Raw genomic sequence first — 18,460 nt, forward strand, 5'->3', positions numbered from 1 at the left:
ATTAAGAAAAAAGTTCCAAAGGAAAAGCAGTTCATGCTGCAGACAGGCACACATTGGGATGAAATATAAACTTCCAGGCAAGTAATTAAGTCTATTTTTCAGAATTATTCTGATTGGAATGAAAAAATAAGTCTTTTTTTATAAAAACAATCACCCCCTGAAAAAGCTCTAACACCAGATTTTAACTCAAACCAATTCAGTTTGAAGTTCAACTATTTGCTAGGACTTAAAATAAACATGCTGATAGTATAATTAATTTTTAAAGATTAAGTGTGTACTACCAAAAAACGGGAAGACATTTTTTCTTCTCTGAAACTCTTCAGTCCTTGTTATTCTGCTATCCATTTAACTCACTGCGAATCACACAACAGAAGGAAGCTACAAAAAGGTATAGGTGAATTATTTATTTTGAAGGTAGGCATGCATATGGTCTAGTAATTGTGTGATGATGAAAGATCTGAATCTTATCTCACCAATAGTTAAGTCTCAGGAGACTGAAATGTTTGCCAGCAGGTTCTAAATCATACAGACACCAATGAATGTAGATCTTAATTGTAGAGATTAGCTGACCAGAAGTTTCCACCACCACTAATGAACTAAAGTCTTGAATATTGATCACATGTTTTCTGTCCTAGCAAACAGATTTCACAAATCATAGGTCTGGAAACATTTCAACAAAGAGATGAAACATTTCCAAAACCAAACTAATTGCTCTCAAGAGAAATACATTTAATATAAAGCTTTATTAGCAAATACTTGAATGATAAAATTAGCTTTAAATTTAAAATTATTGCCATAAAGGGGCTGTAAAACAATCTACTGGGGAATGATTCAGAGACAGAAAGGGAGTGTGGCGGGGGAAAAGATCAGGTAAAGACTCAGTGAGGAATTGGTTGATAACACTGTGAAGGCTGATTGATTCTGAAGACATAACATGCAACTAAAGAAAAAAGTATCTAATTAACATGCTAACAGAAAAAAATTAGATCCATTTCCCACTAGAAGTTCCACATGGACGGTTCTGCTAGCCTCAGAAGGACTATGTATTGACTTCTTCCTAGCCTCAAAAAGTTGAGAAACAAGACATTCACCGCTCAAGCCCCAAACCTTTACCCACAACTATGACACATTTACGAGTTGATCAGTTTTTGTCACCAAGAAATCCATATGCCATTCTAATCTCAGACTTATTACCTGGCGCTTTTGGAGCTCACTGGTTTGTTTGATGATTAAAAGAGAAATTTCATCTGCCAATTCCTATGTGAAGGCTAAAATGTTGGAAGAATTTACTGCGCTACTTCCTTCCACAGTCACATAACCCCTCTGTTGACAAAAACTGTATCTCACCTATTCAAACCTCGCTAGCTTCCGATGACTGGATCTAGTTATGTCTAACAATTCAAAGAAATTTCATCTGTCAGACATTTATGTCTGTTTCAGTTACTTCCTTTCTACGGCCAAGTCTCTTAATCTCCTATTCAATTAACTGAAGCATTTTCAGCTCCTCGAGGTCTCTGTTAAGTGAAGTTTCAGGATTCTTCTCAGATGTTTTCCTTTTCACTCTTTCAACATCCTTTTTAGCCTGCTGTCATTGGAACTAGACACAACTCAACTGCAGACTCAATGGTAACTGCTGAAACAAAACATTAACATCCTATCCTTTACAAATATCATTAGTAAAAGTTGATTTCTGTGTGTATGGATTTTTAAGAGATACATATCTCCTCTTCCATAGCTTCATACTAAAAGCTTATATACAATTAACCCTACATAACTTCCAGGAAACGGGTCTAATTTTGAAAATACTCTTCTCCATGTACGACCTCACAATACTGTTGTCTTCACCCAGTTCACCAACCAATCTGCTTTCACTATCAATGACTAATATGTAGCGTTCAGGTTTTACCAGAAATAGATTCATAATTTCTCTGATAAAATATGCTTTAATTAAAATAATTTATAAAAATATAAGTTGAGGCAATAGTCCAATCTTATGAAAATATATTAGAAACATGTTGTTTTGATTACTGCAGATAACCAGTTTGAAGATCTCTTCCTATTAGCCAGTCCAACTGATATACAGCAAACATCTCACATGTATTTATAGATAAATCCTTTAAAAGTCACAAACAAAACTCAATTGAAGTAACAGAAAAAATCTCAATATATTTTAGGTTGTAATTTACTGCTTATAATGTACTAATGGATACTATATAAAAATGTATAAAATGTTTGATTAATAAAGAGAGAGAAGCTTCTTTCACAAAAACCCATAGAGCATTTCCATGATATTCTATCCCACTTGCAAAATGGGATTTATCAGTATTAAACAGAATTTTCTGAACTGAAAGAACTTCCAGAGCAACCATCATCCAGTGAAACCATATAACTTCGAAAAGATTCCCAGCTGAGAAATGTAACTTCAGGCTATTCCAATTCATTTCATGAAAAACAAAAGCCACTAAACATACATGTCTTAGGCGCTAAACAAGTAATTTATCACTGGGATTTTAACTATAACATATATTTATATAACACGAGTACCCTGATAAGAGGAACAATTTTAAATTTCATTACAAACAATGAAATTACCTGTAATTGCAAATGTCAAAAAAATCATAGCAAAATATTTTCCCAGAATTTTGATCTATACGGTAATAACTATCATCAGTCATTACTGCACAACTTTAATACAGAATCAGATCTGAACATTAATCATAGCAATTTATTTTTATTTTCTTAGACAGAATACATATTTTATCTTCATAAGCAAATGTGCCAAAATAAATTGTCTACCCTACTTTACTTTCTCATTATCAAACAAAAACATTTGAGTTTAGTTTACTAAGTACTATTGTACTTCCCATTATTATTAGAATAACTGGAGAATTCTGGTCACTTACATTAGATGCGTATCTTATGAGAAAATGGTCCTTTAAATTGAGTTATAGGCTAAAATAACCAGTGAATACTTACATGAAAATGAAATCTCTTCCTCATAATAAAAGACGTAATCAATTCTTCATGGGAGAAGACAGGAGAGGAAATTGCCAGAGTGAGAGATACTTGTAGAACAAAGTTATGTTCTACATGGACACAATGGAAGTGTCTCCTCAACAATGTGGGTACAACCCTGAACAATGGGAAGTTTCCTAACAGTTTTAGTCTTCTTCCCTATCTGATACCAAGCTGAGCTGATGGAAATGTTAAAACTTCCACTCTCCCATCACTTCTATCCTGCCAGAAGTTACTTACCCCTCAGATCTGCTAACGGGGCTGCTCAGAAGTACTCTAACCCATCTCAGTCAAAGTGAGCCAAGACCAAGAAAGATGTAACAATTAAACAGTTTTTCCAGTCTGTCTCATTTTGACAGAAAGGGGTTAGGGAACAAGTCCCAAGGACAGCTTATCCATATAACACAAGTTGTACACAATACAGGTGAGAAGTGAAACACTAAGTGTTCTGGGACGAGAGAAGCAAATATATGCATTGAAACTACCACCTTCCCAAGCTAAGGTAAGAACATTGTGACTGACTAGCGAAGGCAAACTTCCTTTGAAAAGGCTGCCCCTTCTTGCTCTGCTCACTGCAGAGTTCTAAAAGGAAACTGTCCAGAAAGCACTGGAGTACTGTGAATATTTAAATCCTGTGCTTGCCAAATAAACAAAAAAAAATTTAATGTATATTTTCATCTGGCAAAAAAAAGAATTTTCAAGTTTCTTGCCATAATAAAAAACAACTTCACCTTGGTATGACTAAAAATACATCACTGAACAGAATTGTATTCTTTTATGTTCTAAATTAACTCTGAAATTTTGCATAAACTGCCATACTGTCTTGGAGGAAAACTGTCTCATAAAAATCCTGAAGAAACAATTTTCAAACTTCAGAATTTCATCTTCATACGGAATGAAGTAAATATGCATCTGTACATACACCTACATACCTACGTGCTTGAAACTACTTGGCAAGAATCCCTTTTTTTCCTAGAACTGAATTCCAAGCAATACTATACCGCTGGCAAATTCAGTTGTTTCACTCTGTATTACCTGCATTCCCTACCCTATAAAGCTGTATGATGCAACTAGATTTAATTCAGGGAGACCTCTTCGGGGAGTAATAGCTTTGGACCCCAATGCAGGTTCTATACTCCAAAGCATGCATCTTGTTTTAAGAACCAAATCTGGAAACTGCACAAAAGCACAAGCCTAAGACTTTGCAATTAAACAAAGATTTTTAAATGTTACCCTAGATGAAGGTAAAATATTAGTAATTATTTTCAAGTATAATTTGCAAACTAGTCTTCAAATTTGTGAAGACAAATGTATTGTTGAAGCTTAGGTTCTAATGAACGATTATACAAACATCTTAGTAGTAGCCTTGGCATTGCTATCTTAATGCTGTCAGCAGTCTTCTAAGCTGCAGACTGATCAGTGTTAACTGTATTTATTACACATAAAATGTTTAACACACTGAAGGCTTTAAGACTAATAATATTTATCCAAAAACTTTCTTCAGTATTGTAGTTTGTTTGGTGCTTTTAAAAAATGTCAGTATATATAACAAATTTAATTGTCATATTTATTCAAATACATTATTCACAAAATCTACAAATTCTGTGTAACAGCAAGACAATACAACTACACTTAACACTGAACTGCACAAGTCCAGATTCTGCTCTCATCTATGTCTTCATATGCACAGCATCACTGACACTTAAAACATTCAAAAAAAGTAAAATTATAGGTTCAGTTCTTAAGCTGTCAACCAAGCTATTCCAGGCCTCAACAGAGTTCAGACAAACTCCAGGGTTGCATTCACTTAAAGCCTAATTATCTTAGGCTAAGAGGCTATCAACCTAGAGTGAGCAGACAGTATGTAATCTAAAGATTAGATTCTATAAATCCAGGAGAAATGCCAAGTAATCCCCGTTGCACAGCTAGCAGAGCTGTCCTTCACAGTGCATGGTCAAGCAGGCTGAAGATACTAATATTATGCTCTCCTTAGAACATACTACCATGGCAGGGGGAAAATATATTTATAAGGAGCAAGTATGTGAACTGTAGTAGGTGACTTGGCTCTAAAACTTATGCTGCACAGACCTCATCAACTGAATGAAAACAGAATAATTTTCGCTGAAGGAGCTTGCCAGACAAGCAGAATGCCATTGTGGAAGGAAAAGCAATTGATTGATCTATAGGCAGGAAAACTGACGGCTGGTCATCTTGAGCAAAGTCCAGATCTTGCTCAAATCCCTTTTCTGTCAAGCTATCAAGCCTTTATGCAGTTCTGGGCCTAAAGGAACACTTGCCAGAAACCACTGGTCATGAAGGAGAAGTCCTATACTGACAGCTGACACATACATAGACCTAGAAACAAGGCAGCTAATGGGAGGGAGACAGGACAGCAGCTATTCTAGATGTGAACCTGGTTAGTAGAATGGAATTGGTTAATATATGAAAAGTGAAAGGCACCAGAGATAAAAGTGATCGTGAAACAGCACTGTTCACTAAGATGTATCATTTCAAAACCCACCACAAGTAGTGTCTAGGTGTCCCAAAGAGAAAAAACTTCTAAACAGCACTGCTTGTAAACTTCAGATGGAAGTTACACAGAACTATCCATAGCACTTGTCCTTCACAAATTATATTCTGCAAGCTTGAAATTACAAACCATAATTGGAAATGTAATTAGGCTTACTGTCAACTGTTCCATTAAAAAAGGTAGTTAAGCTACCATTGCAAAAGAGTTAATAGTTTTAAACTTGAAAAGTAGGATTTTAAGAATGTATTCACTTTTCCTTTCTGAACACTCTATGGTCATCACTCTAATTCACACAAGTGGCAGAAATCTGTCTTCTTTTTCATTAAGACACAGAGAACATTTACTAAGCAGCAGTATATGATTTTAAAAAGCCGTTTAACACCCTATACCATGGAGCAGAGTAGCTTCATATTTAAACAATGCATCTGACAAAAGTCTAAGGATTAAATTGTACCTTAAATGCTCAGTTTTATTTCTGAAGATTTGAAGCTACTTTGCTGAAATAACTCCACCTTTTTAAATGTAGATAGATCTAAGATGAAGCACAATTTATCCCTGAAGAACTTCCTAGAGATATCACTTGGTGATGGCAGTCAATATTCTCTATGATACCTTTTTAAAGAGTATGAACATAACTTAATAGAAAGTGAGAGAGGGAAGACTTGTGAGAAGAATTTTCTACGGCTAACCTGCTGTTAATCAACCACAGCCCTAGCTGCAACAACAAATCATAAAGTTCAGGACTGCTAAATTTCAAGTTTGGCTGCAATTCTACTCCTAGGAGGTAAAAATATATGACAGTAGGGAAATAGAACACCTGTTGCTGGAACATTTAATATCCTTGAGGTCTCTTGCTTATTCATAAAGCACTACCTATCACATTTGTGATAAGAAAACATCCAAATAATGAAAACAATATTATCCGTTTCCTCTTCCTCCTTTGTTTTAACATAGAAGTCAACTGATATTTTGGAATGATATAAACAAGGAGTTAGTTATCTCTTAGAACACTGGGTATTTTTTTTAGTTCACTGTTAGGTATATTTCCAGAGAGCAGAATAATTTTTAAAGTCTTTCTCATTTTCAAAATTTTCTTTCCCTTTTAGGCAATGCATTAATGTTGGTATTTCTGTTACTATAAACTTCACTGCAGTTCTGCAGACATGCTAAACACACTGCTGACATATTGACAGATCCTTGCCTTAAGCATATGTTCCAAAAAAGCCTGAAAAATGTGGTAAAGGCATTACAAAAAGCACAGAGATGTTGTTGATCACATTGTATCTAAGAATTATCTAGAATGGCACCCAGTACATGCAATTAAAAGAGACTGATCTTTCAGGAATAGCTGTGGGGTATTTAAAGTTCTAGGTAACATAAATGAACTGCCATAAATTAAAAGACAGCCTGAGCATGAAGAAAGTTTGTATCATTAATACCAATACTGTAAACAGCTTTGTATGTATGCTTTAAACACAGTGAAAGGTAGGTATGAATTAACAACAGCCAAACTAGCAAAAATTGAAATAATCATATCTGTAAGGCAAACTTTTAAAGACAGAATTACTGCAGTTCCATAGAGAAGACAACTGAAGTTTTTATGTCTATCTTTTCTTCTGATACAATTTTATTCTAATCACTTGAAATGCTGGAAAGCTAAAATCAACATTTCATAGTTACGAATATATGCACAAGATTTAACTTACTTGAAAAAATGCATTCAAGTAAAAAACTCCTTAGCTAAATCTCTAGGTTAGTGTTATTCATCCATTCTCTTAAGGTGAATCACCAGATTACTTACAGAACTGACAAATTTCTTACTTCCTTCTGCAATTAAAAGCTAATAAAGCTTGAACAATCTGTAAAAGCACAACAGAATTATTATTCATCTCTAACTGAATAATAATAAAGCTATTCTTTTTAAAGGGTTTTTTTAAACTTACTATAAGATAAAAGAAGAAACAATATGGTATTACGTGTCTTAACAACCTATCATCTGGAATATTTTCAATGAAAACAAAAAGAAGTAAACTACTGTAAGCTGTATGCATTCACTAACAGTCACATAAGCGGACATGTACTTAAGACAAGTTAACAAGAGGAGTTTTCAGACTTATTCTGTAACTGCTGGCTCTGAAGTCTGGCTCATTACGGTGTGTAAGCTAACCAACTTCTGTTTGTCTCGTATAGGAGTTAGATGGAACTGTGTCTTCTTCCTATGTAGTCTTTTCCAAGTTCAAGATTGTGTCCTTGACCAGTCATACAAAACACGCTGAGACTCCCTGCTGGTAACCCATATATCTGCAGTCTGAAGTAGTAAATTTACAACTAGCCTAATAACCACAGATTAGAATACATTATAGTCCAAACCTACTTAGAGGATTATCATTTTTTAAAATGTCGAGCAAATTTGAATGCCATGAATAAATCACAATAAACAGACCACCTCTCAAAATACTTCTTTTACAATAGTAATATTAAGAGCCTTCATTTTAATTACTTTTCAGTTCAGGATACTACTACAGGCTTAATTATTTGGTATCAGAAGAAACTGTCAGGTGCTCATAATGACCATCCCCAAGGATGAATTTGAGTTACAGCAGATTAGCATGAAAAGAAAAAGAAATATGTATTTTAAATATTTTAAAAGCATTGATTTAAAATATATTTTAAATGTGTTTAACTCCACAAGTCTACGTGCAAATTTTGCTTTCTAACCTCATTATGCATCATGAAAACTCCTGCTTTCAACATATCAACCTGAAGTTGCAATCTCCTCTTACATCTTCTTTGAGAAAGACTTTACCAGCAGTTAACCTAGTCACATGAAAACTACACCAACTCTAAATATAAAACCACTGCAAAAGCATTATATCACAAGATTAATAATTGTTACTGAAGAACATATAAAAATATAAGAAACAGGCTACTAAGTCTGACCATAGATTCATTTAGCCCTGTAATCAGTCTTTGATCACAGCAATAATAACACAACACATTAATTTTTGTCATCACTTTTTAAATCTGCCTCTACAACCTCCTGTGACAACACATCCCAGAACATATTTGGATACTACCCAGAAAGAAGTATTTTCTTTTACTAGTTTTAAACTTAACTTCAGCCACTTTCAACAAATGCCTCTTAGTATAACAGGGTTTAGCAAACAGCGTTCATTCTACATTCAGCTCATCTCCTGTCCTGATCATTTTGAAACCTTTTGATTATATGTTTATACCCCATTTAGACCTCCTCTTTCTAGACGAAAAACTGCCAGTCTTTTGGTCTGACCTGATAAGGCCACCATCTTCAGAGTTCAATTTCTGTTATAGTTGTTTTGTTTGCTTTGCATGCAACATAAACCAAGTTTTCACATAAACTCTTCAATGGATTCATATTTCTGCAGGTATTTAAGTGCAAATCTACAGACTCAAAAAAAGCCAGCTTTACAAATCAATGAAATACAGTTCTTCATCACATAAGGGTCAGGCAGATAGATAGACAGTTTTAACGTGTATTCACATTCATAAACTCATTCAATGCAAGATGTAAAATAATCAGAACAAAATACAAAATTCCTAGTTTCTGGAATGCTTGGTAAAAACAGAATTTGTAAATAGCTTTTGCTTGAAATTCAAAAAAACCTGTGTCCTTTAACCACAAATCAGTTAAGGCAAAATACTCTCTGAAATTACCGTAATAGAGGATGTTATGGCAGTTATTTTCTCTCATTCAAAAAAATCACTAGACAGCACTTTCCATTATTTAAAGCCACATTTCCACTTGAGTATTCTTCAACATTATAAAAACAATAGCAAGACACACCCCCAAAAAGAAGTCAGAAATTTCACCCAATATTGCACAATACCAACAACTGCTATCATTTACTACTGAAACATACATTTTCAGAGATGTGCTACCCACTAACAAACCTTTACACAACATAACTAATGAAAACACCACTTCTATTTATCTCTTTGTATTAAGTTTACTGAGCTCATTAGACACTAGCATAATCAGATGACCTTTCCTACTCAGATTCCTACTTAGTTCAGCAGGCTCGATATGAGCCAGCAGTGCCCGGGCAGCCGAGGGACAAACCGCATCCCGGGGGCACCAAAGGCAGCCCACCCCGCCGCTCAGAAGGGGCGACGTCCCACCGCATCCAGCGCCGGTGCGGCCTCACCCCGGGTGCTGTGCGCGGTGCTGGGCCCCGCCATTTCAGAAGGGTGTGAAGGTCCTCGAAGGCGCCCAGAGGAGGGCAACAGCGCTGGTGGGAGGGCGGGAAGGCATGGCCTGCGCGGGGCGGCTGAGGCTCTGGGCTCGTCTGGTTTGGAGCAAAGGGGGCTGAGGGGCGACCTCGCTGCTCTCTGCAGCTTCCTGGGGAGGGGGCGTGGGGAGGGAGGTGCTGATCCCTTTGCCTGGGATCCGCTGACGGACACGCGGGAAGGGTTCAAAGCTGCGCCAGGGGAGGCTCAGACTGGACGTCAGGAAGCACTTCTTCACCGAGAGGGTGGTCAGACACTGCAACAGGCTTCCTGGGGCGGTGGGCGATGCCCCAGGCCTGTCAGTGCTTCAGAGGCATTTGGCCAATGCCCTTAGTAACGAGCTTTAACCCTTGGTCAGCCCTGAAGCGGTGTCAGGCGGCTGGACTAGGTGACCGCTGTGCGTCCCTTCCAGCTGAAATATTCTATTCTATTTGAGTTTACAGCTCCAGTCTTAAGATGAATTACGGATTAAACTTTGGAGACTTTATGGTTTCTGTTACTAAATTTCACAGAGGGAATATTGTCATTATCATTTTAGATCTGTTTGCAAATTAAGCAACCCAAATTGTTTCTTTTGACACAATGTGTCCAAATCCTGGAAAGACCTGTCACTAGCATGAAAGAAAATGAAATTTTCCTGTAATGTCAGCCACATAGTCCTTGAAAATGCAATTATGTAGCCATTTATAGTAGTGTTTATCTGGATTTCACTTACTTGACCATTTCAGCTCACAGCAACACAAGCATCAAGGATCGATCAACTCAATCCATATTTGGTGTATATATATATATATCCCAAATATTTGGTGTGTGTATATATATATATACACACACACACACACTTTCTTAGCACATAATTAGACAATCTTCATGATTTGTAATACCTTGATTTGTTTTTCACTATCTACAAACTATTGAACCTAACCAAGAAGCTGTACTAATGTTTAACTACATTCAAAAAAGCAACAATTTTTTTAAAGCATCTTTTCTACCATTTAAAAAATATTTCTACTATGGATATAAAACCATTGTGCCTACAAGCTGGAAAATATATATAGCTGGCTTCTTGCACACATTTTTGCAGCTGAACTGCTCCATAAAGCACACTGTAGTATTTTAAGGGTTTTTTTCTTCTGCTACAGTCTTATCAGAAATTGTGATCTTTCCTATTAAAATAATTGTTTTCCATGTACCTGTTTGTTAACCAGTAAGTCAGTTCCTTTAGGGAACACACACACACACTTTTAAAGTGATTCAATAATTGGAGTCTTCCGTTTACCACAGACCACACTTCAGATACATTAGTGGGGCAATTTAGTCTTCCTGCTCACTGTTACCCTGGAGTAAGGGAGATTGTGTATTTAAAACATAATTCAGAAATCATTCGTGATCTCGCTACTGACATCTGCACTAACTTTAGTAATTCATGCAATTGCCACAGTGACATTTTGCAGTTCATCTGCAACCACAAAGATCAAGACTGAAGCTACAAAATCTTTTCTAACAATCTTTGACACTTGTCAAACAATATCCATCAGTATTCAATTACACTTAACATAAAACTTGAAGCTTCCAGTTGAAATACCCTATCTTCCCCGTGAACTCAGCTACATTTGAGTCTTTCCACAGCAATTATTCTACTTCGAAGATATAACGGGCAAAGTAAAATTTTGTCAAAGAATCTTTGTAAAAACATATTTAACCAATAATTTCCACGAAATATCATTAAAATTTTAAATTACAAAACTAAATTATACATTAATTATCTAGAGATGAAACAGCATTTTTGCCTGACACTGTCCTGAGCGCTTGCTCAAGATTTAAAAGGATGATATTTAAAGCAAATTAGGGCACAATACTGAAACACAAAACAAACAAGCCTTTCAAAAAGCCCTGACAAAGATAGAGCTCAATACTTACCCATCATTAGAACACGTCAAAAATTCTTCTTTTATTTTTGGATGCCAGCAGCCTGAATTGAGCATTGCTGTATGACCCTAAGAAAACAAACACAAAGGTCTTACAACATTTTATGAATTTTATTCCAAAACCTTCCAGTGAAATCACATAAAAGCTGAAAGCCAAATCAGACCCTTCTGACCACAGCAACGGCTGACTGACATCACAATGATATAAAAGATTTTATGTACTATAAATGCATTTAATCCTTGCTTGTTTTCATTTTCAAATTATAAACCCCTGCCATTCTTTTTTTCATTTTTCTTTCAGAAAATGGCACGGAATCATACTTCCACTTAACCTCTTTGTAGAGCTGTAATGCAGAGAAAGGTTGAAACAAGAGGCATCAACATGGTGTCATGCAAATTGTTCCAAGCTACATGAAATAACAGAAATAACAAGAATTATCAGGGTAACACAATAAATATACTCAATGCCAAACTACACCAGCCAAAGACCATGTTGAAGAAAACTGAGGAAACAGAATTTGAGAGTCAAGATGGATTTAACCACTTAATAAACTGAGTTTCTCATAAAAGATTGGAAGTTGCAAACTGAGTAGCCAGCCCTGTTTCTTTAGGATGGAAAAAAAATAAGGTAAGGATTTTATCCAAAGTAAGCTATTGCCACTACGGTGACTATGAATATAAAACGTCTTTGTCCAGTTGGGTTTACTTCATTGAAGTATAGGCACATGCTCATTAACTATATTCAAAGAGAAATTTGGAAACTATTCCTGCAACGGTAGAATTACTTCAGTTTGCTTTAAGCACAAATACAGTGAGCAATACTGAAAAGTTCATGGGACAAAACAACAAACACTTCAGCATTTTGACTGCTGGACCACAATACACTGGAATTCTAGAAGTTCAGGAGAGAAAGAAAATCTGAATCACTTTGAAGTAAACAAGAACTAAAGCAGATGTTACTATTTGATGGTTTTATATACATATCACTAGCCAGAAGAAATAGTCATCTGACAACTTTAGGCAAAACAGCATTTATCATAGTTATTTGGCAATACACTTCACCATGAACAAATAAATCAATTTTATCATCAGTTTGAGCAGTAGATCATCATTACTTTTTAGGCTTAAGCTATTTTAAAAAAACTGATTTTAATTTAAATTATCTGTGTAAACAGAATCCTTGTCTCATAGCTTGTCAAAATATGGACCCAATCAACAGTTGTTGAAACACTTCAAAACTATGAACCGGCCCTTCCCATTTGCATTTTTAACTACCATTAAAAATCTGCAAGTTGCTTATTAGCCTTACTTCCATGCCGTGAGTGTAACAGTAACAAGTTCAAAGCACTACACTAAAAGAGGTAAATTGTATCAGCAAACAAATGGAGGGTAGAAGAAAGCAAGATAATAGACCAGATCAATAGTTTCTAGTATTTTTTTGTTAGATGGACAAGGGTATGGGAGAAGCTGACAATTTTTAAAAGATATGCTTTTAAATAGATGGATTTGTTGTAGCACCATAGAAATGATAGCTGGAAGAGAACTCTGAGTTTACCTAGGTCACCCTCCCACTTAAAGGCAGACTATAGCCAACACCAGATCAGGTCAGCCATGGCTTTGTCTAGCTGGCCTTGAATGAAATCTATGGCCATCCATGGATGAAGGTCCCACAACTTCTAGCATGTAATAAATGGGACTATCACATCCCAGAGACAGCACTTCGCACTTTCCCTTACTGAATTTTATGAGGCTTCTCATTAAGATCAAAAATACTCTATATTCATAGAATCACAGAATCATTTAGGTTGGAAAAAGCCTTTACATCAAGTCCAACCATTAACCCAGGACTACCAAGTCCACCACTAAACCATGCCTCCAAGCACCACATATACACAGTTTTTGAACACAGGGATGGTGATTCTACCACATCCCTGGGCAGCCTGTTCCAGTGCTTGACAACCCTTTTCAGTGAAGAAACTTTTCCTAATATCTGATCTTAATGTCCCCTGATGCAACTTGAGGCCATTTCCTCTTGCCCTGTCACTTGTCACCTGGGAGAAGAGACCGACCCCCCTGCCCACACCCTCCTGTCAGGCAGCTGCAGGGAGCCACAAGGTGCCCCCGAGCCGCCTCCTCTCCAGGCTGACCCCCCCCAGTTCCCCCAGCCGCTCCCCATCAGCCTTGTGCTCTATTGTCAGTCTTCTGGCATTCAATTAATTTCTGAATTTACCTTTGTGTTTGTCATATCCACAATGTATTGGTCTCCTTTTATGCATTCCATTACTGGGAATCCATCTCTGTCAAGAACTTTTGCCTGAGAGTTACCAGAGACAACAAGAATGACATCTCCCGTGCTGCTATACTGTAAAGATTTGATTTGGTGACTAAAAAGAAAAAAGTAAGAAAAAGAAAAAATACGTTTCAATTAACTTCAGTTCCTGTAAGCCTACACTAAAACAAAAGTGTCAATGGTGAGAAAACATATTGCAGACATAAACCTATATATATTCCTATATCAAAAAGGTGGGGAAAAAGATAATCTGATATTAATGGATTAAAGCTTTTTATTCCTGTATGTGTGTGCATGTCACATTTTTTTTCTTCAATCAAACAGCACATGGAGCAATATTATTTACAAAGTTGGCACCAAAATGTCATTTCTGGCCAACATATTTAACTTTAAGAATGCTTTTATAAAGCCAAGTTAAAAACTGTGTGTCAGATTCAGCTCCTCAGGGCTGAAAATTCTTTTTCATCTTCTCAAAAACATGCAAATTTACAGTAATCTATAAATTACTACAAAAAGATGCTGTAGTCCTACATAAAACTCCACTGTACATTGTACACCAGAAAATCAGTCATATGTCTGCATTCTTAATTCTTTTTCTATGTTCAGGGCTACAGTTTCATCAGAATCTGAAAATTGAATACACCATCAACCCTGGAAACATAACAGTAGATAACAATCTGTCTAGTCAACTATGTCTTTGATGATTGCTCTTTTGCTGTAAAGGTATGTCTTCTATGGAATCATGGAATAATACCAAGATGACAAAAAATTATTAACTGAAAGTGGGAAGATGACTGATGGGTGAGAATTCCATTTCCAGCTTCAGCATCTTCTCTCAGCATTCTGCTCGATGAACAAAGTTCGCTGTAGTTGCTGTACCTGAAGCAGATATCCCTTTGGATCCCCTACCTGGCTATACTCCATTGCACGGATGGCAAAGAATGCAAGCAGTCTATGCACTCCCCACCTGCCAGAATTTATATCTTGGCTCACTAACAGAATGTGCACGGTAACATTACTTAATATTAATGCTTCAGCTCTGTAGCTAACTTAACCCCAAATTAAGGGCTGGAAGACATCTGCCAGCTAGATTCGGGTTCCCATGACATCCAAATTGCCCTCAAAGGAGTATGTTAATTTTGGTGAAGAACATAACTATGTATGTTCAAATCCTAGTAGCTTCAAGGAAACTACTTTTAACATGATATCAGATCAGTAAAATGAACACTCAAATGATCAACAAAACTGACTATGCAACTTGTAAGATGTGTAACGTTAAATTGCTAACTTACATGACAGTGACTTCTTCACTGACTCAGCAGTAACTATAATCTGTTAAAACTGTCCTTAAAACGGTGAGTTACTACACAAAACACAGAGAACATTGTAATATGTATTTTAGAAGTTCTGCATTGATCATAGTAATGTAAACTAAGCATAAGTTTCTCATTCAAAAAAAGTTTGGCAAAGCTGTTTACGTGATGATTCAAAAGGCAAAAACTGCTCCAAGCACCCTATTATGTAACACAAACCAGCAGCCAAATTGGCTGAAGTATTATAAACTCTGATTTTTACTAGAAAGGAGACACTCTAAATCCGGGAATTTCCAAAACAGATCACAGGCAACGTCTGAAAAAGCATCCTGACCTTCCAGAGCAAAAATGAATGCTTGCTTAGAAGCAGGAAAGGCCAGTCACATTAAGCTCACAGGAAACACTGAAAAAATTTAAAAAAAAACCACAGGAGAAGCAGTTAAGTCCAGAATATTCTCTGCAGACAGTTGATAAACCTAGACTAAAGAAGCCATTTGATTCAGCTTTTGACTAACAAGCATACCTTTAAAAAAAATCTTCCCCAGTTGTACTTCTGAGTGCTCCTGCTGTATCACAATTTGCACAAAGCTCAACATATTCCTGAGCCCCACTTGAGTACTGCATGCAGAATCAAGTACTTAGCTAATGAACATATCTTACACTCTAATGCTGAAATTCTCAAAGGAAAATACCTAACAGAACTCCAAAGCACAGAATCATGTTTTGCACTTTTCATTGTTCAAATGTAAGAACCAAAAAACCCATGTTTAAGTATTTTTCCTTGATGCATGCCTTATGCATCCAGAGGACTTGGCCACTAGATATAATCAGAGATTGCCCAGAACTAAAATCTGATTTCTGACAGAATCCACAGTATGTGAAGACCCACAGAGTCTTCAGAGATAACTTTTTCAAGCACTGAAGTACCAAAATTAAAACTACAGACATTAACACTGTTAAGATGTCACTGTTCATAATTTGACCAGTATCATCTCACTGCTTCTTTGTAGTTTTATATCAGTATGTTTGAACAAACTTTTTATTCATCTTAGATTCAAAGTTCTTCTAACATGGAAGAGCACCTGATTTTACAGCACCTAACACAATGGGAACAGAACTAATAATTCATCAAATCAGTCATGCGGAAAAATTTGTCTGAGATATTTCTGCAACCTTTCTGTTAAATGAAGGGGTGGGGGGAACCAACAAACTTAGCGATTGTGCAGTATGACTTTTAAAATCATGCCCAAAAATTGGTTCTATAAGCTCCAAGCCCCAGAAGTTACAGCTTCTCGGATTTTTATTGGAGTGCGACCAAAAGTGAGGCTCTGCAGGGGCAGTTCTTGAAGAAGGCATTTTTGGTTCTTATTAATATTAAAGCACAAGTCTTAGGAAACAGAAAACCAGCTCTCTTTAATAGCATTAATCCAAGTAATTTTTGTTTAAAGCTGCCAAATGTTCATTGTACTTTCTTGCCAGGACCTGCAGAAAAAAGCTACATACATGGGTAGAATCATGACACGCCATTTCTACACACGTGACACAAATGCACCTTACCATCGCCTTCTCCTTAAACACTAAGGTGCAGTTTGAAGATGACAGTTTGTTGTCAGGTTTTTTCCCCCCTCCCCTTACATCCCACATCCAAGGACAAACAGAGTAACCTAGTATTATGCTACAAAATGGAGTATGGATGATATGGAATTGTTCTCAGGCTTTTTTACTCTTAAAATGAAATTAAGTTTATGGCTCTAGAGCTGGATTTCTGCTAACACCTAAAGCTTCCATACCAGAACTCCCCAGAATTCTTTGAAATTAAGGTCTGTGAATGCTAATAGTCCTTGCAATATATTCCATTGTGCAAAAAAAAAGGATACATATACACCTGGGTATAATAAGTTACAAAATATTCCACATAGTGCTCACTAGCATGCCTCAATGTCAGCATGAAATAACTTTTTCTTGACTATGGATCTTTTTACCAGACACAGCTATAGTTACAGTTTTATGTTTACAAAAAGATACAGAAGGAGTATTTAAATAATATATTTTTTAAACCCCTAAACTAGTACATGAGACTTTCAAGAAGTAAAATTCCCAAATTTTCACCAGTCAATACTATTTTTAATGTTATTTTATATTTCTATTTGTATGTATTTTAGACTCCAACATACTCAAATCACAAGAATGTACATTCCACCAAGAACATTCATATAAAAATACTTATGAGATACTTATAACACATTATACGAACAGTATCAGGGATAATATGATATGCTTGTTATCCCAGTTAACAATTAAACTCGTATTTTACCATCATTTTTTGCCAAAAGGAGGTTACAAATATATTGCAAATGGTTTTGCTTGAAATGGTATGTTAATGTACATTGTATTTGTGGGTTTATATTATGTCTTATACCATTAAATACTGTCAGATCTTTCTTACTGTTCAGTTATGACAGAGGAGAGGAAAATACAAATTGTATCCTACTAATTGGGTAAATGAAATTCATGGCAGGAAAGTCTGAATGTGACTTCACATTTGCATAATTCTATCTATTTACTTCAAAGTAGCATATCTGCCAAGTCATGTTTTCAAATTAAATGTGCCATTCATTGGTTTATTATAACGAGGTAAGTCTGTCAAACAGATTAGAACTGCATTACAAATCAAAGCCCACTTTTCATTTTCCTGATTTTAACAGTTTAGATCAGTAGAATCCCTTTCTATTTTGCTTTTTCATTGCTTTTGTTTTTCATCATCTAGACTCTTGGCACATCTGCAATCATACACATTCTAACCTTCCAAACTGACCAAAATTCAGTTGTAGATTTGTCAGACAATAATGACTAAAAGTACACATTCTAAGGACTACGTACTGAGCATAATAAATTTCAATCCCTTTTTAAAGTATACCAAAGTATCTTATAAAGTGCATCACATTAGTTAGATATCAGAAAGTACCTTGCTAGATGTGTTATTGATTTATGAATGTGTTTATCTGAAAGTTTGCTGTGCATGAGACATGCACTCCTTTTGAAGGAATTCCGTATTCCACTTCTCTGGAGTAAGTAAATGAACTTGTTGAATTACCAGTGAACAGTATGAATAGTATGG

The 18,460-nt window shown here is 36.0% G+C and overlaps 1 protein-coding gene across 1 annotated transcript in view; it reads right to left on the reverse strand.

Annotated features, from left to right (window-relative positions):
* The window catches only part of WDR70 (WD repeat domain 70), a 136,298-nt gene that overhangs the window by 74,708 nt on the left and 43,130 nt on the right, over nucleotides 1–18,460 (reverse strand). Inside the window, exons 8-9 of the mRNA XM_056324158.1 lie at nucleotides 13,970–14,123; nucleotides 11,732–11,808 (exon numbers count right to left, since the gene is read on the reverse strand). Of these exons, the coding sequence (XP_056180133.1) occupies nucleotides 11,732–11,808; nucleotides 13,970–14,123 (231 nt within the window). The remainder of the gene's footprint in view (nucleotides 1–11,731; nucleotides 11,809–13,969; nucleotides 14,124–18,460) is intronic.

This window comes from Falco biarmicus, chromosome Z (genome assembly GCF_023638135.1).
Source record: "Falco biarmicus isolate bFalBia1 chromosome Z, bFalBia1.pri, whole genome shotgun sequence".
In the NCBI taxonomy this organism is placed as follows: Eukaryota; Metazoa; Chordata; class Aves; order Falconiformes; family Falconidae; genus Falco; species Falco biarmicus.